Raw genomic sequence first — 25380 nt, forward strand, 5'->3', positions numbered from 1 at the left:
GAGTGATGGCAGCTGCTAACATAATTTCATCACAAAGTTGGGTCAAATGGGAGAAAGAAAAAGGGGTTTTCGAAAGAAAGCCAAAAAAGAAAATCCCAACCAACCTCGGACATAGATGTTTAGTTTGATTTGACAGATGGACAATGTTGTGCCACAGCTCCACGCCAACCTGTTCAATGCTGTGCCTGGACCCAGCAGCACCTGAAGGGTTTCCCCTGAGGAGCTGTGACCTTCACCCCAAGCTGGCAAGAAAGAAAGAAAGAAAGATCTGGGGTAAATCACAAGTCTCTTATTTGATATTTTCTTGCTCCTCGATCCTGGCTTGAACCAGAAATTATTTTAGTTCGCCATATTGCATGCCATCCGTAAGCTCTCATTTCTGCTCTGGAGACTCGCCCTTGCATGGTTTCCTTGCGTCTCTCCATGCATCCCTGGTGGTAGAAAGGAAAAGAAGTAAGTGAGGGAAAACATGGATGCACTTAAGATACAGAGATGTACCCCTGAGGAGGGAAAAAGGCCAAGTACTAACATCTGAAAGCAGAAAGAAACCATTCAAAGCACCAAAGCTCAAAGCTCCTGCTGCTAAAAAGAGAAGGTGTGTCATCATCAGGGTCAGAGGAAGAGTGGAGAAGCCAGCCAGTGGATTTCTGGATTCAGTGTGTAATGAATGTGTAAAGAGTAGGCACATGAGTTGTGCACTCCCCTGCTACACTCACAGTACTGTTGCCCAAACTATGACTCCACATGTGCATGGGTTTACACACACATACACATCTGTTATGTTCAAATTGTTTTTAATGGTTGTTTAATTTTTTGGGCTCAAATGCCCAACATGACTTTAATCAAGAATCATCTAATTTATGAATGTATCTGTGTACATTAAAATATATTTATTTACTGCTGAGACCTTAAACAGTTATTTGCTGATGGTGAGAATATTCTAACATCACCAACCCCGTGTCCCCTACAACGTGACCCGGCTATAGTAGTGCATAATGACATGAAGGTTTGTAAGGCTGGTTATAAAGATCCATATGAAGTACCCGAAGAACCACCCACTAAACAAAGAGGTTCTTATATGGCAATGCCTTCTGAAGAACAATTTAAGAACCTTTTTTCTGTGAGTAGAGATGCAGCTCACCATTGGTGGACACTGAATTGAATGCTGCCTGTTGATGCACATTTCATCTAGCTACTCATTTGTATTTTTACACTTCATTCTTACCCTGTTGGCTATATTGTTCTCGTCTGTGTTCAGTTTACACTATTCCAATTTCCATCCCAGTCCTTCAAGGATCAATAAAGCAATCCACAGAGTCTTAATTGGCAGAACTTCAGCACCGCGGACAGCGACAGTGTTTTACAATGGACTGAAATTAAATGAGAAAGCTGAACTAGGAAAGCAAGTAAGGAGGAAGAGAGCGAAGGAGATGGTGGGTGGGGAGAGTTGGACAGAGGGTGGTGGGAGTGAAAGAGAGAGAGAGAGAGAGAGAGAGAGAGCATTGGTTGGGATTAGCCTGTGCTGCAGGCTGGACAGGATTAACGGAGCGCAGTGTGGCGCCATTCCCTGTGCTGTGCGCTCTGCTATGGACTTCTCCGCGCGGCATTTCTCCGTCAGCTTGGATTGATCGACAGCTGAGACCTATAGCCCACACTCCGCAATCCCTCTGATCGTGGTGATATATGGAAATATGGCCGACGTCCCTCAACTCGTCAAAATTGGGATTTCCTTGAAGATGCTTCCCAACAATACCGCAGTGTACTTCAAGTCCGACGGCGCCAGGTTTGGACAGACCCGGACCATCAAGCTGCTGACGGGGTCCAAGTACAAAATTGAGGTGGTCATTAAACCAGGAGCGGTCGAGGCCACGTAGGTAGCCCTTCGATTTTTGTTTCAGGCGTGGATTATCCTGACCTGGTCGTGTGTTAGGTTGTTAAACTGCCAAAAGATCATAATTCACTAGCCTAATGGGCGCTGCAGACGCATTTTCAGTCAACGAGGGAAACGTTACTGGAATAGCCTGTGGAGATGTTCCATGTGGGAAGGCAAACGGACACAGGCCTATAGCCCTTTCCAAATAATGGAGATTTTGTTGTCTGGTTGTGGCATCGCTAATAGACAATCGATAGTCATTGTCCCTTATTAATATTGGGATAGGCTATAGTGACGTCATTGTGACCTACGGGTTTTTTAATTGGACAATTTCAATCTTCCATTTATCTGTAAAAAAATAAAAAATAATGTTGTTGTTTTAGTAAAATATCTTTCCTCTTCAAAGTGAGTGCAGCAGGGTCTTTGTCTGCTTAATCGCCAGAACGTTTGCCCGTAATTTTCCTCTTAATAACTCAGAGAGTAAATACATTCCTTGACAGTTAATGAAAGAATCAAGAATTAGGCTCATTCCTCGCATGCAAGAAGGAAAGCGCAGATTTTAAAGCTGCATTCATCGACTGTAGGATATATGGCCGTTACGTGCATGAAGTGGAAGAAAAAGGAGTTGATTTCCATGCTGCAGGGAAAACACAAAATCGCTTAATAATGGCTTTCTAGTTTTGTTATATTTGCATCACACAAAATATAGTTGCACTGTTGTGTTGTGTATGTTTTTCTGACAAAAAGTCCTTTCTTTGAGCGCTCAACAAGTCCTATTTCCAAGTGTAGCGCTCGAACATAGGACTGTACGAGGAGCACATGAAGGCACCATAAACCCCAATTAGTTGCAAGTCAAATCCACCACAGATTAGGACTCCACGTTTGGGCTTTGTGTCTTGTGATTTGCCTACAATTTATGATTATGTCATGAACGTTGATGTACTTCCATCTACAAATAAGGATTAGTGTAGGATAACTTATGTAAAGAGGCTAAAATAACAAGCACTCCGGTATATAAAAAAAATAGGTCAAACATGCAAAATTTTGTGTTTGGTGCGCAGCTGCAGACCTATTACAGCAAATGATTTGTCAAGATGAAATCCTGACTGGAACACAAAAATGCATCAATGAGTAGGCTATGGAGCTCACAGTTTATCTATAGCAGGATCTATGTTTTTAGTACTTTATTGGATTTTCCATCACAGATAAAATTATTGGGTTTATAATCTGTTACTTAGTGCTTTTAAATTGCATGTGTCATTGTAAAAAAAAAAATCAATACAGCCTGTAGTCTTTATTTTATTAACACGTGGTTATATTTGAGCATGTTTATTGATGAATCCGTTGTGATGTGTACTTATCCACAGGTCAATGAGTGTGGGTGGGGTGACCTTCCCCCTGGAGCAGCAGTCCAAAGACCCACAGTCAGTGGTCTATACTGGGCAGTATGACACAGAAGGGGTGGCACACACCAAGAGTGGAGAGAGGCAACCAGTTCAAATCAACATACAGGTATGATATACTGTACACTGGGCAGGAAATTAACTTTAATCTGGAGGCAGGAGAAGTCCAATATTCAAAAATCATTTAATAGCCAGGAAGTGTTCAGGATCTGGTCTAATTGGTAGGGGAAACTGCAGGCAACATCCGACCTTGTTTGTTGATATATGGAACTTGCTTGTTTTCTGGCTCTTATTCTCAACTTGGATTTATTCACTCTATTTGACTTTTGTTTCACTTATATCAATGCCGGCATTAAAGATAATACTGATTGGTTACTCTGGCTAAAACTACATAATCTAAACAATGACACAATAGACATTTAATCTTTTCTATGACAGCATAATGTTGGGAACATCAGCGTACCAAAGATGTATTTGAATTGAGCTTGCCTGTAACGTCACATTTTAAATTCTCAGTTCCACTGATTTCCACACAGTTAAAGATTGTTAAAGGATCCCAACGAGTGACTCCCAGTGACACCCAGAAGTCTCGCTCAAGGACCATTCTTGCTCTGAAATCTAACGAGAGGCGAGTTGTTGCAGGGAACCCCTGCGAAAATGAGGGAGAGGAGTTTGATGTGTACACAGAGGAACTGCTGTCAAGACTTTATTTCCTAACGTTGCTCCAGAACAACAAACTCCCCTCTCCAGCTCTGACTCTCACGTTTCCACCATCGTCTTCCTGCAACAACTTGCCTCTCACAAGATTTCAGAGCGAGAATTGTCCTTAAGTGAGACTTTACTTTAACAATTTCCTGTTAAAAACAAAGTGTCACTGGGAGTCACTTATAGGGATCCTTTCCATGATGTTATTAGACACCTCGTATAACAGCCTGTCAGTGGCAAAAAGAAGCACTTTTTGTGGACGTAATTTTGATGGGCACAACTGGTGCGTAGGAATAAGTCTGGTCTATATTTTCCTTCTTCAACAATGGTCCCTTGGTATTGAACTCGATCTGTTCAGCAGATCCCTTTCTGTCTTCTGAAATTGCTTGAAGACCTAGCTCACCTAATACGCTCAGTCTTTCACTGTCACTAGCATAATCCATCACTAGCTCTTCTCAAAAACACCAAGTCAGTTGTCAGGCACCTACAGTATGTGTCACTTCCCTTATTCTTGACACCTTGGACAAAAGTATCAGCCAAACAAGAAAATGTATATGTCACAAATCCAATGAAAAGACCAGAACCAACAATTAATTGGTCCTATAGCACATATTTGTGAAGCAAAATGCAAATATAGCTTATTACTCTGTGCCATAGAGCTCCAGTTGTCCAAAAACAATTAAAAACTTTGCCTGTGACACTGTGACTGAAAGTAATCCCCAACAAATACACAATTTACTCTGGTTTTAGAAGTGTCAAGCTGAAAGTATTTGATCAATTCAAGATCTTCAGTAGGAACAAATGGACCATAGACATTGGGAAAGTCAGAAGGTTTTGAGAGACTGACTTGGTTTGGGCTTTTTTATGGGATTTGTTGACAATAAAAAAAGTACTGAATATATTCAGTCTTATAATTTATTCACATAGTGATAATTTTCCAAGTGCTACTCTACAACTGTGTCTCATCGTGTTCCTTTAATCCTCGATTAAAGGTGGAATAGCAGTCTAACCAGATGTGTTTATGTTGCCATGGTTATGTTTCTGCTGAAGTAGATGCCAGCCCCAAGAGTTTCCATGGTTATAGATTTAGGGTGTGATCCAGGTACCCATGGATGATGATAGCTACCTGGATCACGTGATCTCTCAGGTGTTGAAGCTTGTCATTAATGTAATATAATTAAGGCTGCAAATAAGGATTATTTTTATTATCAAAAAATCTACTGATTGTTTTCTCGATGAATTGTTTGGTCTATAAAATCTAATTACCTAGAGCTTCAAAAGTCTTGCTTTGTGTGAACAAATGTCCAAACCCCAAGATATTTAGTTCACTATCATAGAGCAGAATATTTGCCTTCTTTGGCCTGAAAGATTAGTCAAACCCATAAATTCTACCAACATGAGATGTCCATTGTCTTTTGGTTCTAACTTCACCCACAAAATTAGTTATTGCTGTTTGGTGGGCAATACAGCAATACACAGAAGCAGCTGTTGTAGTTCCCTGTGTGGCTATGAAATCACTGCCATCTGACATAAATGTTCAAGTTTAAACTAACATTTTTACCTTCTTTTTTGAATCCCTAACCCTACGGAGAATGAAAGCATAATGACACATTCAAACACAAAGTTACAATTGTTATACAGCCTATTGACATAACATTTTTACAAATATAATTGAATCTGGTTTGACATGCATGTGGCTGTGTGTATCCTACCCATCTGTCCAGTCCACACCCCGGGGGCCTCTGGGATGAAAGGGTGTGTGTTTGCGCGTTTATGTGTGCATGTATCCATCTGTCCAGTCAGTATGCTTCCTGTTCATTTCACCTTCACATTATTTTACACAGGATAATATAATGTGAGTCTCTGTGTCTACATGCGTATGGTTGTGTGTGAGTGCGTGTTCCCATCTGTCTGCTCTGTATGTTCAGTCATCACTTTATCAAATTAGGCCACTCAAAGATGCTGAAAACTGTTTGTGTATGTACTCATCTGTACATGTGTTTCCCCTTCAGTTCACAGAGGCGGGGATGTTTGAAACGGTGTGGCAGGTGAAGTACTACAACTACAACAAGAGGGACCACTGCCAGTGGGGAAACAGCTTCAACAGCATTGAATACGAATGCAAACCCAACGACACTCGTACACTCATGTGGGTCAACAAGGAGATGTTTGTTTGATGCAGGAACAGCTTGACATATTTACTCTGCAAAAACACAAGGTGTGACGTTTCTGATTGTCAGTATGTCATATTGAAATTAACATTTGCTATCTCTTCCTTTTGCTAAAAGGATGTGTTTATCCTCCCTTCCCATATCTACTTTCAATCCATTCCACTTTGGCTTTATTGTAGTCTTTAACTCTCAACTACCAATATCAGAAAAAGGGTTCAGGGATCAGGTTAACTGCCAAATCAGATCATATGGCAGAACATATATAATGCTGTGATGTTGCCAGTTTTGTTTACAGTGGTTTTACAGTTTTGATTTTGTATGGTGCTTCTACAAATTTGTCAAAATGAATAAGGCACCTTTTATTGAGGTTAAATTAAAACATGTAGCACTTCTCAACAACCTACGTGAAAATCAGTTTTAGTTATGTTTTGAAAGACTGAGATAAAATGACGTTTTGAGATAAATATTTTTTCATATGCAGTTCAGTTGTGGCATCTGGTAACCCTCAAGGTTGTTCAGACTTATGTGTATGAATACTACTGTATGTGTGTGAGTGCTTGTGTGCCTATGTGTTTAGTGACAGTATGTGTATGTGTGTGTGTGTTTTACAAACTGTGACAGATTTAACAGATGTGTTTATTTGTGTTTATGTACTGTACTTTAGAGCTATGAAGAGTTTCATTCAACATTTCTAGAAAGTCATGTCATGTCAAATGTCAGAAAACCGTTGCTGGCATGAAACTTAAGTATAATAAGTCATGTTAACATTCACCAAAATGTTATTACCTTGTAGAATAGAACATTTCCCCCTTGACCAAGTCCAGTGTCCTTGCATTAGTGACCTTTTGATTTCCATAGGCAGAATTTGAATTAATTAAAAAAAGGGCCCATAGTATTTTGGAATGAACACTCTGTGTAGCTGTGTGTATGTGTATTATTATGTAGTATGATTTTGCACAGTATACTGCAGTAAATACAGTATAATGCATTAATGGAAGAATTTTGTGTTTGGGTGAAGTTGTGCCCCTATTTACAATGTGTTTGTTGTCTCTACCTCTTCCGAAGGACTTAGCCATGAAGATTTGTGTTTATTCAAGAGAAATAATGTATTTGGAATATTCAGAACATAAACTGAGATATCTTTAAATATTTTTTCTATTTCTTGTGGTAAATTGTGATATTTAAAAAAAATAGTATTTTTGTACAGTGAACTGTTTGACATATTTTCATATTGTGTGTATTTTGGTAGAAATAACTATAAAACATTTTTACTGAAACATTGAATTGACCTATGCAAAACATCAGAGAAACAAAATAATAATGGAAAGGTGCAATATTGTGGTGAAATTTACTTATCATTGTGATCTTTTTGTGAAGATGTTGTTTGTTTCTACTGTAATTAATAGTAAAATGAAACCAATTTTTGTGTGGCAAATGCATTTCATTAATTTATTCTAAACTTAATTTAAACCATTAACTACATTAGAATTATTGTTTTGACATCTCAAGCAACTACTGCAGAAAAATCACTGTTACAAAGTAAACTACATAAGTGAATCATATCAAGTTCATAATCACAGTATACGGGAGCTTTTAGAGTTCTGATAATCAAAATTTCTACGAGTTTTCGGGGCAACAGAGGGAAACAGCAATAAAAAGATGTCATCCTGAACTGTTGGTGCATCACAAACACTGCAGAAAAATGTGAAATGTTAAGGGACAAGTCCCAGAAAGCATAGTGATATAGGTTACACACTGACAAACCACTATGGAACTATGTGCTGAAATGTGTAAGATAGGTAAGTCACCTGCAAACTGAAAATGATTCCCTGACAGGGTTTGCTGTGCACCGGCTCTTCTGTACCTCTAAAGCCACTTAAAATCTCACTATGGTTTACAACGCTTAGCATGGACTTAGTGCTTGTCCATAAGGCAAAGTCTGTACTATTGATGAACAGACTTAGTGCCATAGGGATTACATAACATGAAGTTCATCTGCTAGTTGTGTTCAGTGAGGTTCGGGGTGCACGCACAGCTCATACATTTGGGAAAAGGCGACTTCCTGCAGTACAGCCATGCTGCCAGCGGGGGGAGCACAAGCACAAACCTATTCAGGAGGTAAAAATATAAATAAATAAATATAACCTGCTGTTCCCGGGTGTACAGCACGTCTGCCCCCCCCCCCCCCCCTCTCTCTCTCTCTCTCCCCTCCCCTCCGCCACCGCCTGCTTGTCAAACCGAGCCTCCTCCCCCGCTTGCTGTCCCCTCCCAGCGGGTCTCCCTCCCTTCGCCTCTGCAGTGCAATCCTCGGTAAAGGAGCGAAAGGAGAGAGACGGATAAAAGAGTCTGGAGCTGGGTGTAGAGCCAGGAGGAGACCTCAGAGAGCACCACAACCATATATTTTTTTGTATTTTTCGCCAGAACTCGGCGGCCTACCGACTCCCCCCTGTTGTACGCCTTTTCCGCTCACTTCGCCTGGATTTCATCATCCGACCTGCAAGATGGTAAGCAGCAAAGCTCCCACTTTCACCTTCCACCGGCTGGTAAACACATCAGTGGGCAGGCCTGCGCTTTAATGTGTCGAAAAATGTGGCGTTTTGACAGGTTGCTTTTCTTGGTGAGCGCTTTGCCTTGAGTTAACAGTCGACAACGCGGAGCTCCGGCGAGAAGGAAACGCTTTCCTCGCCCACTTTTGGCTCCCTGTCGCGCCCTCTGTGTAATATCCCGGGGCTGACAGTAGCCTGAAGCTTGTGGCCCAGATGTATCTTATCCCTTCTTGGCATAGCCTACACTCTTATTAGCAACGAGGCCCAGAATAGTTTTCGTGACAAATATACACGCTTAAGAGGCCTAAGTTTGCGACTAATTGTGGCACATTTTACACACCAGGCAGGGAACTGAAACGTTTCAAGTTACGCTTTTGCCCTATGCGCTCTGCATTAAACGTTTAACGACATTTATCTCAGTGTGTTTTCTAGATGGCATGGCGGTGTGTTGATAGTTGCAACACTGTTTCATTTGAGCCTAAGCTTTAATGCATAGGTCCAGGCTACATTTGTATATTTACAGCGGTTGTAAAGGAGGCTGCCATAGCATGCCACTGAATTGGCTCATGCTGTCCTAATTAATTGGTGTGTGTATAATATATATATATATATATATATCGGTGTGTGAGGGTGAGTTGCCTAGAAACCATATATGTAGTGACCAATAGGAGTGGACCTGACCGGGGGATCCATCCAACCACAGATCGAGAACACCTCCACAGATCAATTATCTGATCAGTAGTTGATGTCCTGACAGCAGTATTGGCAGTAGTATCCATTTGTTCACCAGCAATCCGTTTAGAATCTTTTTTTCTGGACAGGAAGAAAATTATATAAGTTTATTTGTGGTGAAATCAGTATTGCTTTATCATATCTAGTAGATTCAAATATCTTTAAGTATTGACAGGAGCCAGTGAGATGTCATTAAGTGTACAAACTAGAGCTAGGCCGATATATTGGCGGGCAGATATATAGGCTGATATCAATTTATTGGAGATGTATCGTTATCAGTGTATATACAGTATATGGGCAAAAGTACTGGGACACCTACACATTACTTTTATAACATCCCATTCTAAATCCATAGGCATTAATATGGAGTTGGTCCCCTCTTTGCAGCTATAAAAGCGTCCACTCTTTTAGGCTTTCTACAAGATTTTAGAGTTTGTCTGAGAATTTTTGCCCGTTTAGCCAGAAGAGCATTTGTAAGGTCAGACACAGATGTGGGACACAAGGGCCTGTCAAGTTCTTCCATACCAAACTGGGAAAACCATTTCTTTATGGAACTGGCTTTGTGTACGGGGGCATTGGCATACTGAAAGAGGAAAAGGCCAAACACAAACAGTTAGAAGAACTGTTGTCTAAAATTGTATTTTGTTGCTTCTAGATTTCCCTTTAGAAAGACCATACCATGAAAAAACAGCCCTTGACAAAAGTATTGGGACAGTGTCCCGCTACTTTTGTCTATATAATGTATCAGCCGATAATTAACAAGAAATGTGAAATATATGTTTTGAGGTAATTGTCCACCAGAGTTTGCCAGTAGTGTCAAGTTTCTATTTTATCTGTAAAGTGTTTTGCTTAGTACATTATGTTGGTCACAATTCTTGAGCCTATAACCAATCAAATCATTATTGGATCTTTTTTTAAGTTCTCAAACACTAATATAGATATCGACATCAAAGATCCGGTATTTGTCAGGCTGTAGTGTAAGCACACTTGTAGACATACTAATCTATTAGAACAGTTGGTTTTTACACTCACATTTCAGCCCACGACGTGTGAGCTCACCTGGGGAATGTTTATAGAAACAGGTTTACTGAGTCATGTGGACACATTTGCTGAGTAAAACTTAAAATCTGGAGTGTTGATTGGTGCAAAAGATTACTTCTGCAAAACCAGATTTACATTCAAAGAGATGCATAAACCACACACAAAGGCCAGGGATAGCATCCTTTATCCATGACACAGCATCAAAATAAACAATAGTAACCGTGGCTTTTGACTTTCCTTTACAAAATGCATTAACCAGAGGCAGATAAAAATGCTCGGATGCAGTCTCAGCTCTCTGCCAGAGGATAGAAACTCAGGGCTTAAATGTCATACAACTTATGGCCTGTCAAAATGTATTTTTCTCAGCTGCAGGGGGAGGTTGGTGGCAGGGACACGCAGTTGCTTAAGCATGTAGTGGAATCGTCTGATTCTAAGGGGACCATATGCTGCCTAGCAATCAAGCGCCACCCACATAAGGATTGAGCTGTAGCTAATGTAAAAGAGATAAAAGCCACAGCGAACCACCAGCAGAAGTGATGATCAACACTACGTGATCCACGCTGCACTTCCAACCAGCCCACTCAATCTGGATTTATTCTCCTCACCGGCTATTGCATCTCTGCAGTGCTCGGCTTGCACCGGAGCCAGCAGTCACCGGCACAGTCCAAACTCTTGTCATTAAACATAATTTTTTTGTCTGGTATGTCAGTCTCTGTGCCCAGTGAATAGAAAAGTTTAAAGTAACACTCAAATGGCATGTCGAGGGTAGCTTGCCTCTGTTATTAGTTGTTGAAACAGGATGTTTAGGGGACGTAAACCATGAGAGAGTGTTCAGTAGCGCTCAAAAGTTGAAAAGTTGAAAATGGATGTACTGACACTGATGTTGGAGAAAGTGAAGGAAGGTTTAAAAAGCTGTTTTGAGTATTGTGTTGGTTCCAGTTTTATTACATTTTTCACCTACTACGTTTGGGCAATAGGATAAATACAACACCTGTTGCCGAGAATCAGAATCTATGGCTGATTGAGGATTAGGCTGATTTAAATTACCAAAGTAAGTGTCTTTCTATTTCTGCCTCATCAACATTCAAGGCATCAAATGTGCTGTTGCATATACTTAACCTTTAAAAACACATGTTGCACACTGTCAGTGGTACCAATGGAACCAACATTATGGGGCTTCATTCACTGATAGCCCTTATCTGCAGTGTGTTACGCAGCGAACCAAAGTATTAGAGTATGGAGAATTGATGTACTGGTTGAAGGGGTGACTGTGGCCAGTGGGAAGAACCAAGCCCCAATGCCTACCACCAAGTAACCGCCAAATATTCACACATTTCCAGAAATTTAAAATAATGTCATTTTTATATTAACATATGATGAAAAAGTAACAGTTGAAAATAGTTTTCAAAATAATTTTTCTATTGTTGCATCCCTAATTTGATCTGTTGTAGAGGCTGCTGTTTTAACACATTCACCACAGCTGCAACATTTTGCATGAACGCCCACATAGCAATAGTGAGGTTGTGTTAGTGTCTGTAGAAATAATAGTGCTGAAACGAAAAGTCGGTCAATTAGTTAAAAGGCTTTTGTTTAATTAACCGATCATTAAAGTTAGTCATCAAGTAACAATTCCAAACATAGAGATTTGTTGCTTTTATTTGTAAGTTGAGTTATTGTGAATTGATTATCTTTGGGGTTTTGACAGAATAAGCAAATTGAAGACGTAATTTTGTTTTGTTTTCTTTGTTTTATTTTTTGCATTTTAATACATTAATCATAAATATAGAAAAAATCATTTACAACCTTAAATGATAAACACAATTGATTGTTGGTTGACCTGTGCTTTCTGGTAGCACTGTCATCATTGTGCTCTCTTTGCCTGGACCTTCGTATGCCATGATTTTAGGAAATGTGTCGCTGCCCCAGTGACACCAAGATGAATTCCTGTCTTGGCGAACAATCTGGTCTTGAGCTGCTAAGTAACGATGATAATAGATATTAGACTTATGTTCTTTGCAATTGGTAAATAAACCACTAGGTTAATGCTTAAGAAGATTTGGGCATTGTTAGTTTAAATAGCGTTATGAGGCCTCCAAAACCCTTTTATAATTAAGCCCAAGTCAGGGATAGAAATGGCTGAGAGGATTAGCCCTGCCAGGGTTTCTTCAGGCAGCTAAGAGTTTGGTAATTATTTTCATATTTGCACTTGACTCCTAAATCTGGCAGATCCCTGACACACACACACATATCCACACAGAAATCCACACACATCAACATAGAAGCAAGCGAGCATGCAAACAAACCTAGCCAGGCAATATTACAAAACTACAGGTTAGCGGTGATGCTTCAAACAAAAGGAGAATAACTGAATGTCTGTGCAACACAGACAGATGTAAACTTACAGCAGCTCACATGCACATTTCCTCCATGGCACCTTGTCTATGTAATATGGTAGCAGGTTATTAATGATATTGAGCTAGCTGGTTATTGGCCTGTACAGAGTTGGGCTGAAAAATGGAGGGGTGAGCTCTATTTAAAGACCCATCTGAAAGCTCAGCTCAGCTCTGCACTCTGCTACGACTCTGGAGGGTTGAGTATGTTTATCATGAAGCTCGGCTATATGGCAAGCTTGATACTTGAAGACACATTTGTGTGGAGGAGGGGAGTGTGATCCCTGAACTAATCAAGTCAGTAAGCAAAGCAGTGAGAAAACGCACAGCAAATGAACTGTCTTGAACGCATGCGCAACACATTTTTTCTCCTCAAAAAGAATCTGTCAGTAACATCATGCATTGTGTGGGAAAAGTAGTTTAAATGTGCCAAGCTAGACACACTTGTGTTGTCATTTATTCACCATGTACACACACACACACACACACACACACACACACACACACACACACACACACACACAGAAGTTTAAAAAAGAGAGAGGCTGCAAATTAGAGTAGCTGGAAGAAGAAAATATTCAGTATTTTTCCTTTAAATGTTTTAGTCAGTTGAATAATCAATTAGTTGTCTCAACACTACTGTACATACTTCTGAGGTTTCCTGTAGTAATTGCCTGCTGCTGTGATTTCGGTGTTACTTTGTATATTGAATGACCAAATGAAGGACTGCTGCAGCATCCAGCAGCTTTTTGAACATTATCTGCCCACCTTGCTCTCTACCTTGCAGCTGGATGAGGCCATTTGTCTGAAGAGGCCTATAAAGTGCATAATATTTAAAGAAAGATATTGACTTGCATACAATCATAAGACAACAGCATTGCCTCTTGACACCCTCAGCTGTGTTTGTTCAGACTTTGACTTGAATACACAGATTTGTTTTAATAGTCAGTATAGTATGATAAACATACATATTTGACTTGTTGGCATTGGTACAGAGGCATTTTGGAAACAAACAGTACATTTCAAAATGCCCTATTACAGTGAGAACAGTGCACAATGATTTTTGAGGCTGATGCTGAAGTTTGGCCTCATGATGAAATCAGGTTTCCAGTTCGTCTGTTAATCCATCCATCGTGGTGTGTGGTGCACAATATCTCAGCCACCACAGACGGGAATTCAGGGAATCATGCACGCCTCTGCTGTGTTCTTGCATTCTCTACACGATGCTAATTGGCCTAGTGCAGACACAGCAGCTTTCATTAATTTTAAAAATGTATGCAAGTCATTGCTCCATTCCAGCATGTTCTTGGTAGCACAGACTGTACTCAGAGGGAACTACAGTCATTAAAAGTGATTAATTACAGTGATTCTACATTAGGTGCAATATCTTGAGTGCTGTTAGATTCTGATGCAGTTTCTTTTGGTGTTCTTAGCAGCAGTGGGAAAATTCATGTTACTTTATTCCGATATTTATCTGTAAAATGCGTGAGTGAAGTGTGCCTAAAGCTGATGATACACAGAGAAACTTTTAGAGCAATGGTGCTGGACAATGTTGCCGTCAATGGTAACGAATAAAGCTTCCCCCATGACTCCGCCACCCTCCCCGCACCACCGCTATCCATTCAAAACATAGTCGGACTTGCAACCAGCAACATTGCCCAGCAACATTGCTCAAAAAGTTGCCCTGTGTATCATCAGCTTAAAAGTAAGCAAGTAGTTTATGAAAAGGTTGCTTCAAAATCAACACATTTGGACAGGAATGTGACTGAGAGGCGATGGCTGCTATTTCACGCCACTGCACACGCCACTCCCTTGACTAATGCACTAAAGCCCCGAACTGCAAATAAGGCAGCCTCCACATGTATGTTTGTGTAACTGTGTGAGAGAGGAGATGGGACCTGTTTATGGAGTGTGGAACCTCCATTATCTCAGTACTGAAGATGACTGTATAATAGGTTGGGTGTGACTTTTAGACATACTAAACAGATTACTTTTTTAATGTCTGTATAGTTATGAAAACTGAAGCTATTCCAAAAGTATTGTTTGAATTGAATAACTTTTATTGCAGATCAGAACTGCAATAAAAGTACTGCCTTTTCACTGACTACTAACCGGAGAGTAGTTTTCTGTCATTTGATTTAGCTTTCTTCAGAGTCAGAGCAGTATACTGCCTGCCAAAGATGTCTCAGAAAAGCTCTCCCAAGTCTGCAGGCCCATGTACTGTACTCCCCAGCCTTTCATGTTATGACTGGGTTCTGCAGGTTTATTATTAGAAGCGTTTTTGGGCTGGCTGCAATGATGCCAGACTCTTCATTATGCAAAATGTGTTTTGTGTGCTAAAGCCTAATTGATTCTGAATGAAGCATGCATTATTGATGAGGCAACCGGAGTCTCTTTCTCTTTTTCTCTTTCATGCCTCTATTCCTCTCTGTGTATGCAAGAAGCCTTTTTCCCTTTTTTCACCTCCTGTTTTCTGTATTTTTGTGATTACCCCGTCTGATATACTCCATTAGCATCAATGTAAAGGGGCATCTCAACAAGAAATGAAGTGGTTTGTTACATAAGACATGATGAGAGTTACTCTAGACAACTTGTTAGCCACATCAGTGACCTAAAGCAGGCCTTAGTTAGTAAACCTGTAATCCTCAACAACAAATCTGCTTTGCTGTAAGGCTCTTCACCTCCAGGGACCCTACAGCTAGCAAGTTATTGACAGCGGACGACAGGGACAGTACGCACACCCAACACTGATTTACCCACAATTTTGTTTTGATTTTTTTTCCCCCCACATTTCATCCACCAATAAGGTAAAATAAACTTGTGGTTAAAAGTTGATGCACAAAGAGATGTTTACCTCTACGTCCTCTTGTTATTCTATTTTGACTCATCTCTTCTTATCTGCCAAATCTGTTGCTAAGCAGTTGATTTCTTTTTGGATGTAAATCGATAAATTTCGGTACATTTTCCTTAAAAGCGACTGTGATAATGGGTGCATTCTACCTGTTCTTTTGAGAAAGTACATTTTCATGAGTAACAACATGCAGTGCTTTCTTTGTCCATATTAGTTGTTAGTTATTGTGATTGGTTTATTTGAGTGTCATTTGACTCGTCGCATGATTAGCTTATGATGAGTTTTGCCAATAGTGACAAATGGACAAATCCTTCATACCACTGCCCACTGACTTGTCAACTAGAGAAAAATGCACTTTCATTCCCCTCAACACTCCCCAGTTATGTCCACTCTGCAGTAGCATGTCCTAGTCTTACAATGGACACAGACATGTTTTGCCATTTGGCATCTGTTTCATCAGGTCAGACTTTATAAACTTTATAACAAATTCTGTTATCGTTGTCATATTGCAGTGCCAGAGCTGCATGTATGTTTTTTTTGTATTGGTTGACATACACAGTGGTAATGAAACCTCACTAACTGACTGTTTGAAGCTGTGCCTGCACATTATTTGTTTGTTCAACCTGTTTGTTTTTGCTGTGTGAAACACTTTCATTAAAGTTTTGAACTCTTTTTGGACAACTGCAACAAGACAGGCGTCTCAGGTCTACTTTAAGGCAATTTCTGCTGCTGTGCACATGTGGTGAGCTTTGACACATGAAACCAAAACACCAAAATAAAGGCGTGAACAACAACATTTGTCTAATGAAGCATGGTGAGAGTGCATTGAGAGCCTGTCCCTGGACTGGAGGACACAGGCCCAGTGCTTGAATCCAAATTCCTGGTGGTTTGTCCTTTAGCAAGTCACTGTATCTCTACAGCTCTTGCAGTGCTGCTCTGTAACGGAGTGAGCTCTGTGCAGCAGAGCAAACAAAAGGACTTTTCCCTACAGGGATCAATAAAGTATCACATTGTCACTATTACCCTGTGAGCCACACAGGCAATTGGACACCAAACCTCAGTAATGCCACTGTCAGGTTGTTGTTGTTGCATAGAGGAAAACCATGTTAAATGTAAACCACTGATCACTGCACTAGTGTCTGACTCTGCTTGCCCTCCTGGCTAATCCTGTGTCACATCCTTCTCCTCACTGCTCTTAAAATACTTCTCGGAGGTAAGTCGGCTGTTGGACAGTAGCACATCAATAAGCCAGGAGATGACATAACTGACAACTTTTTTTTCAACCAAGTTCAGTGTGTATAGTGTATTTGTATGTCACTGCGAGCAAAAGACAAGGGCAGCACTTTTTACTTGTCATAATGCATTACTAATATTCTTTGGATGCATTTTTTAGTTTTTTTGGGGGGTCTTAAAAACAGCGGGAGAGTTGTTTTTGCTGCATTCAATTTGGCAAGCAAGCCAGTGAAAAGTCAAATGATGTTTTACGTAATTTACCATATCTGGTTTTCGTACAACATACAAATTTGTAAAGAAAAATTGTAATATGAGAATCATTTCAGGCTGCAGTAAAATTCTGCTTGCTGTCAAATGTCAATCGATTTTAGGGTGTGCTGTAGTTAGTTTAGGTTACATTGTGAGAGCATTCTCAGTGCAGTTATTTTGTGCAATGCAAGTTCAAATGCCATGGTTTTTGACTTCCAAAGTTGGATTGAATAGCTCCAACCATATCTGGGATGAGGGTGCCCTTAGTTCAGACTTCAGACCTCTGACTGAAATTCTTTTTTTCTTTATCTTTTTTTTCAAAGCCCCTGTGTGTAGGACCCTATGAAATCCTTATTACAACTCAAGAAAATATTATCTATCAATGAATTTGATGTCTCAAACCACATGTGCATATAGATGTTATAAATGTAGCCCTATGTGCAGTTATTTATGCGCACAATTCACAATTAATGTATTGTTGTAGTACTTGTACTGTGAATTGTCTGCTATTAAATAGGTTATAACTTGATTACTGATAATTTCTTCCTACAGATCTTCTGCAGTACAGCCTTCATAGGCTGCTTGACATAGGGCTGTGCAATAAATTAATAACGATAATTATCGCAATATAATTTTCCTCAATAACAATATAACAAAGGTTCAATATATCGTCAATAAACATTTGATTTAATTCATTTGAATCACGAACATGTTCTGACCATAAAGAACATTTTAAAACCACAACTAACCAACTGATTCCTTCAAAAAGCAAAAATCAGCCTTTTAACTTCATAGAAATAATCATTTGACATTTATCATGATAATTATCGTCATCGAATGGTATGAAATTTTTTATCGTGATAAAATTTTTGGCCATATCGCCCAGCCCATGCTTGACATAGACCTAGCATTAATTCGAACATCGATAGAGAGCAGAGGAGAGAAGTAGGGTGCTTTGAAAAGAAACCAAAACATAGCAGTTTTTCTGTTGGTTTGGCTAAAACGCTCAGGAGATTTTCATATATATATATCTGGTCTAGGCTACTGGATGCTTGTGCCAGCACAGTCTCAGTTTGGTAGTCCTTGATGCAGTTGCAGGACAATTGCTGTCGATTGCTTGCTGGCACAGGGCATCCCTCTCGCCTCCCGCCCCCCCCTCCCATCCCCATCACCCCCACCTGTCTGCAACAGGGATTCCTCACTGGCTCCCATGGGAGTGTTCAGCCTCGCTCTGCCAGCAATCAGACTCACGCTCAGTGGACACTGCAGTGTTGGATGGGATGAGATTGCGGATGTCACTGCTGAACATGAGCCAATCACACACACACACACACACACACACACACACACACACACACACACACACACACACACACACACACACACACACACACACACACACACACACACCACCATGCCTTGTCTTTGGATAGTATGGCTCATTTAAAGTCTTTGCTGTTATGCTGTCAGATTTGATGCCATGTATTGTATCATGATTTGAAAGAGGCAGCACATGTAGATAGGAAACAGCGTTAAGGTGTTGTGAGATTTTTTAAAAATGTTTTATTTAAGTATAGAAAATAGTTGACATTCACCACAATTTCAGCTCATCCTCACCAGAAAACGGCTGTATAGGTTGACTGTGCAAACAGCTTGTTACGACCCATATTTACGTTTATTGTTAGGCCTCGACCTATAGTGGCCACAGTAATTATGACGGGAGAAAGTCAGGTGAGGTAGTATAAAGAGCGAGAAAGTCAGCCCTACAGAGGTGGATGGATGGATGGACGAACCAAACAAACACAGTATTTTCACCAATGAGACTGGCGTTCGTGTCTGATGTGAAACTAAGTCAGCGTGCTAATGGAGCATATTGGAGGGAATGATATGTTGACTATAATCTTTTCCTCAACCCTAACCCAACTGGGACCATTTCACAACGTTAACCACGTGACTTACATCACATACTTAAGATCCGTTATGGTTCAGTGGTCATTTATGTCGTTTTGGGAGTCACTGACAATCAACCTATTCTGTCATTTAGGTGTGAGGACGTGTTGCACATTTATATTTTAATATTTAAACTAAAAGTAATTTGGAGTGTCCATTGAAATATAAAAATACTGATATGCAGTGTCAAATTTCAAAGGTTTGTAGTTGCTTATATTAATTGTAAACCTAACTTAAAGATGAATTGTTGCCTCTATTGAAAGGTGTGTACTTGAAGGACACAGTTGCACACAAACTCTACTTCCACAGAAGCCTCATGTTGAAAGATTTTGCATTTTGATAAAAGCACTCACACACAATCTCAAAGTCTTTAATGCATAACTCAACTTAGGTGTGTTGTCACTATAGTTCTAACAGTGGAACATCCTTGCACATGCCGGCCACACTAGCAAAGATCCGGAGACTTCAAGCAAGAATTTTGCAATACCACATTTTAAATTCAGCACACGTAGTACTAAACATTTTAGCTGAAGTTACAATTAATCACTGATATTATTGAACAGTGTAAAATCTAGGGTCTAGAGTCGAAGCCATTACATTTACAGTCCTAACTGTTTCTGTCAGTTGACACGATGCCCGTAACTACCTGGTAATTAAAAAAACAAAGTTCTATTTTTCCTGTGCTTCTTTGTATCAGGAGGTTTTATATAATCAACAGTTTGTTCAAGTACAGAACATTGCTGAAAGCTCTCTATTGTCCTGTCTTTGAGAAAACGCGTGGTATGAAAATGAATCCATTGATCACCACAGATCACCAGGCCTTATTGTCTGGGGGCTCTCCCAGTAGGTGCCATTGTTATTTTGAAGAACAAGAAAACAACTGTGAGTTCTGTGGAAAATAGCTTAAAAATACTAGTTTGCACTTAAGCAATGTTTAAATTAGTATCAATATATTAAAGAGCTTTATAATTCTTACTATAAGAACCAATTTTAACTAGTAAAAGAGTTGTTTTGTGAATTGTATAGAATATAATTCACATTGTGGAATAAAAGTTTTGTCTTATTTTATTTGGTGAAAGAGATTTATGAATACAAAAAAATCAACATGGAAAACAATTGAAGTATTTACATAATGATGTTCACACGAATGCAAAAGAGACGCTAGTTCAGATACTCTTAGGATTGATATCTTATTGGCAATCTGAGAAGGAACATTTCGAGCAAAACCCAGCTGGAGTCGTTGGCCAACATTTTGTTTCCAAGAGGGTTTGTAATGACTGCCAGTTTATCTTACATAAACTTAATTGATGTAATGGGTCGACTGAGCCTCCAATTGTATTGCACATAATTTGAGGTTGTTCCTGTACAATTGCGATGTCTCCAGTTACAAAATTAGCTTACACCTCCGTTTCTCTCTTTTCTTCAGGGAAATGAAGCCAGTTACCCCCTGGAGATGTGCTCGCATTGTAAGTATTTTGAATCTTTGCTTGCTCCAGTTACACAGTGCTCAGTTATGTTCAAAGAATGAGACCCTCTACATTTCTATCTGGTATAGTTCATCATTTGCATGACACTCATTAAATACATAGCATTTACAATGTGAAACGGAAACATTCTCTTAATTTCCAGATAATGTACTACTATTTCAAGATATATGGCTGTTGATACGTAACATTACATACACAAGGATTGGATCTGGTATCCTTAGAAAGTGCCATGTTCAGTTTAATTGTATTTGCTTACACTCATTTAATACGTTATGTCATGTTTTATTTTGTGTGTGTGATGTGTCTGAAATTGTAAATGTCATCTTGGAATCAAACTCTTCTTATGTTCTTGGTCATGTTTACAAGGTATCTGCCTTGTAGACATCTTTGAGCTCCAGAGCTCTCGGGAGGAGGAGGAGGAGCAGGAGAGCTGAGGATATGACTCACATTTCTTCTTTGTCAGCCTCCTTCACCTTTCCTACCTGATGATACATCAACAGAATGTCTCAGCCTGATGTTGTTGAAAAGTCCTCAGAGATGCAGATTTTATACCGCTCAATTTACGCCGTGAGGTTAAGAAAATGGCTTCACTGCTGCTTGTGTTTAACGAGCACTGAGACGGCAACAGGTCCCTCTGTAGTGTAGGTGTACTTCAGGGACTGTCGCTGTTTGGATTGACCTCCATTGTGTCTCAGAATTAGAGTCACACGTGAATAATTGTTTTGACATCATGGCTTTGAAGTTAGTTGTTGTGAGTTTTTGGTGCTGCAATTAATAAGGTGTTGTAAGAGGCAGATGTGCAGGAAAATGTCTTTATTCTCCAAAATCCATCCATCCATCCATCGTCAACCACTTATCCTGTGTACAGGGTCGCGGGGCTTTATTCTCCAAAATGTTAAGACTAATTATGAGTTATAATCTTGATCTATAAGTGGAGCAGGTAAAGTAAGACAGAGTAATGAAGGAGGACAAAAGCTCTGCAAGGATTTAAGTTTACACCAGAGTCTTAATGACTAAATTTGTTTTTTATGCAGAATACAGGTACAAATATAGATGAATTTCTCAAAAAATTATGGATTTATAATTATAATGCTATTATAAGCATTGAAGCTTAGAGTGACAACTAAAGAGGACTTACTTGCTTTTAAGATCACCCATGTCACACACATCCAAAGACATTTCCAAAATGGCACTTCTTGTTAGGGTGGACAAGCTGTGGCTTGTCCATACTTAGATTGTACTATAGTAACATCATGGGGGACGGGACCTTGGCCTGCCAGGCATTCCAGGCATTCCTCCCCCAGGATTGTGCCACCATGGTGAAGGGAGGTGGATTTGGATGATGCATGACCCAGAACTGAACCCATCAAGGACCTCTGTATTCACTCTGGGATATTTACAGAGTCTCACCATTTCTCTGCCAGTCGGTTTCTCTCTCTCTAGCTGCCTCTCCTTATCCTCCACTGTCTGTTTGGGTTTCTTTCTATCTGCTCTTTGACTGTCCCCCGTCCTGCTTTCTTTTTCTGTATACAGGCTTTAGATGCAAGTACAAATGCAAAAACATCAGATAACTTCTTTTAAAGAGATAAAGACAGACAATATTTCAACAAGATTTAACTTATCCGTCACTAAACTAATTTTTTGAGAGGTTTCTAAACTATAGTTGTAATGTGTACATATCGAATGCATTAATGACATATTAGCATTTAGAAATTTAACTGTAAGACCTATATTTCTCCTAGATTACAGATTTTTTTCAGTTTGGGAATATGTTCGCAATTTCTTCTATCAAACATTCTCCTTTTGTCCTCTGTCTCTTTATTTTATTTGTCTCTGTCGGTCTCTCTTTGGCTTTCTCCCTCTGCCACCCTCCACCAAAAGAGCAGCTGTTCAGCTCATCAAGTGCTTGGACAGGCAGGCATTGGCTGTGAAGAAATTAGCACTGGCCTGCTAGTCACATAGATTTGCTGTTTTGCACCTCAACCTTACCGCCCTCAAAGAGATGTGAAGCCACAAAGCCTAACACCCACTCACCTGTGCCTGCCATCAGACTAAGATCAACAGAAGGAGTTTGTCTCTAAGAATCACCTTGATAAGATGGATTGTGAAGTTATTATTCACTGCTGGAGGATGAATAATTTCAAAAGGACTGTATCATCTTGTCAATGCAGTGTCTCACCCCTGCTAGCTTAACTGAGCTTAGATCGAGCAGAATTTAATGGCCTAATTGTGGGAGCGTGCATAATTAGACACACAAACCACACACACACACACCCATACACACTTTGCTAAAATGCATGGGTGCACCCACTCTTTTTCGCCACTCTGTTCACCCCACACACACACACACACACACACACATACACATACACAACCCCCTCGACGTATCATACTCTGACAAAGAAATGCAGCAGCGAGCCTGAAACCATTGCAGGCCTGTCTGCTGCCGCCCAAAATAAACAGTGGGCGACTCGCTGGAGTTCCTTGTTGCTAGGGGTTTCCCTGAGGGCGGGAGCCAGAGACTCTGTTGGTGGGGTGAGTTGGGGGTTTTCTGATGACAACACGGCTATATATATATACACCCATCAGTGCACTGCCCTGCTTCGTCCTCAGTTTGGTCCATGCAGTTGAGCTGCATTATCAGAGCAGCCAGAGCAATCAGACTAATGCACTGAGGGCTACGGCTCTTCTCTGTAGTACACACTCAGCTATATGGCCTCCCCTTACCAGTGGCTTATATGAGATAAGACTGAAGGAGAGAGGGAGAGTGTTTGCGTGTGTGCGTGTGTGCGTGTGTGTGTGTGTGTGTGTGTGTCTCTTATTAGTCCCAGAAATAAACTGATTTCCAAAGTCTGTTCTATACCCCCCTGATGAAAACAGTAGACAGACAAAGCAGCTTCCAACTGGCTGCTCTGCTTGAAGTTGTATTGTATTGTTGTGTTGAATTTGTACTAAGCACAAATTTTAATAGTGAAATATCTTTCTATGACTTTTCCAGTGGGGTATGATAGTGCTGTGTTTTTTGAACTAAGACAACGGTTTCAAAAATAAGAGTTTGGAGTTCTATAATGAGCATGCTAATTTTATCTCAAATTAAATGACAATCTGTAAAATAACATTTTCTGTCAGATTATTTTTAGGATGAAAATTATTCTGTATTATCAAATTGAATTGTATATATGGTCGAATGTGAAGAGTCATGCTTTCACACTTGTGTTACAAGCTGTAGGGAATTAATGAAAATCACAATATGGCCTGTTGCAATTTTCAAGGCGAAAATAAATATTTTAAATTAAATATTGTCGTGCTGCAAAGATGTCTCGGCCTGCACATCAGTATTTCAATTAAATTATATTTTGTCTTCGTGCTCAAGCTGCAATAACTTTTATTAAAGATGTTACAAAACAGTTTTCTCACGCTAATCAGTACAAAACTGATTGGGGAGTTCCTCTTCAATAATAATCTGTGGCTTTTTTATCAGTCTATAGCACACTGTTGTCTTCTGATATGTTCCCTACGCCACTATACTAATTGGCACATTATCATATGTCAAACTCGTGTAATTACTGCGCTGTGCATGTAACCTTCTCGTGTTTACCCACCCTCACACCTTGTTTGTGGAGCTATATACAGCAGGGTCTAGGCTGTAATTATCAGTAACAGGCCAACTGAATTTTGCTCTGTATATCACTCCCTCCCTGCTTGTCTCAGTTCACGTTTGCTGTGTTAATACAGTAACACGTCTCCATTAATGTGCATGAGCATGCTTAAGAGGACAAATTCATGAATGACATTTTGGGAACATTGTGTTTTATTATTAAACAAGAATGGGAAAAGCCAGTTGCACTGAGCAGATTTTCTGTTCACACAGCTGTGCTGTTGTAAGCTTGAGCTAGCTGATGTTAACAGTGGATCAGAAATGTTGCAGGGTTAAGAAGAACATGCGCCAATTACAACAGCCGTGGTATTGGTATTGAACTTGCTGATTGTTTTGATTTTAAATGTAGCCGCTCTTGCTCTTGTTCATCCAATACTGATGACACTGTAAAAATATATTAAACTTGCATTTCCAGATGGAAATTTGTAATATGTGTAACATTTCTCCATGAGGTTGTACTACTGTACGTTCCTGACTCGAACTGGCAACCTTGGGTACGGGAGGCAGGCGGGAGGCTAATACCCATGGGAACTAGCGTCGGTCGCTAGAGCTTCTCTTAAGGTGTCGGGGCATGAAGTTTACTCACCGCACAGCCATCTGGCTTCCATTACATATGTAACCTAAGAATTTAATTTCAGTATTACACACACACGACTATAGAGAAAGCAAGAACAGCACAAACCATACTGGAGGGCATGCAAGACAAGCTATTGACCATTTGGGTCATTTGGCCAACCATTGTTGTATTCTCTTATATTAATTGATGCTTGTGTGTGTGACAGGCTTTGTGTGATTGTCTCTTGTCCGCACTCGAAAGCTGTTGACATCTACACATGTATGTATTTTAATGCGTACACCTCATGAACAGTTGTTTAAATGTTCCTCCTTCTTGGTGTGTGTGGGGGGCTACTATGGTGGGCTAACAGGTTTCAGTTGCCTAGTAACACAGTTGAGGGTTCATACAGTGCTTATGAAAGTGTGTTTGTGTGTCTGTGTTGTGCTCCGCAGTGGAGTATAAGAGATTATCATAATCATCTCACAGTTACATTGGGTCTCCCTCAGAGCCACTCATTAGCATAGCAGTGTGAGGA

The 25380-nt window shown here is 40.0% G+C and overlaps 2 protein-coding genes across 2 annotated transcripts in view; both read left to right on the forward strand.

Moving 5' to 3' along the window:
- The first annotated feature begins 1691 nt into the window (after window positions 1–1691).
- On the forward strand, window positions 1692–6158 carry cnrip1b (cannabinoid receptor interacting protein 1b). The gene is made up of 3 exons (XM_046071222.1): window positions 1692–1870; window positions 3241–3385; window positions 5994–6158. The coding sequence occupies exons 1-3, from the start codon at window positions 1692–1694 to the stop codon at window positions 6156–6158; spliced, it is 489 nt and encodes a 162-aa protein (XP_045927178.1).
- Window positions 6159–8060: 1902 nt separating this feature from the next.
- The window catches only part of LOC123984525 (calcineurin subunit B type 1-like), a 32034-nt gene continuing 14714 nt past the window's right edge, over window positions 8061–25380 (forward strand). The window contains exons 1-3 of the mRNA XM_046071447.1: window positions 8061–8089; window positions 8395–8656; window positions 20571–20610. Coding sequence (XP_045927403.1) covers window positions 8061–8089; window positions 8395–8656; window positions 20571–20610 — 331 coding nt within the window. The remainder of the gene's footprint in view (window positions 8090–8394; window positions 8657–20570; window positions 20611–25380) is intronic.

Source organism: Micropterus dolomieu, linkage group LG15 (genome assembly GCF_021292245.1).
Source record: "Micropterus dolomieu isolate WLL.071019.BEF.003 ecotype Adirondacks linkage group LG15, ASM2129224v1, whole genome shotgun sequence".
NCBI lineage: Eukaryota > Metazoa > Chordata > Actinopteri > Centrarchiformes > Centrarchidae > Micropterus > Micropterus dolomieu.

Excerpts from the sequence above, each read along its gene's own strand:
- cnrip1b (XM_046071222.1), top strand. The coding sequence starts at position 1,692 with ATGGCCGACGTCCCTCAACTCGTCAAAATTGGGATTTCCTTGAAGATG. Across the intron at positions 1,871-3,240 it reads CCAGGAGCGGTCGAGGCCAC|GTCAATGAGTGTGGGTGGGG; the intron begins GTAGGTAGCCCT and ends ACTTATCCACAG. Across the intron at positions 3,386-5,993 it reads CAGTTCAAATCAACATACAG|TTCACAGAGGCGGGGATGTT; the intron begins GTATGATATACT and ends TTTCCCCTTCAG.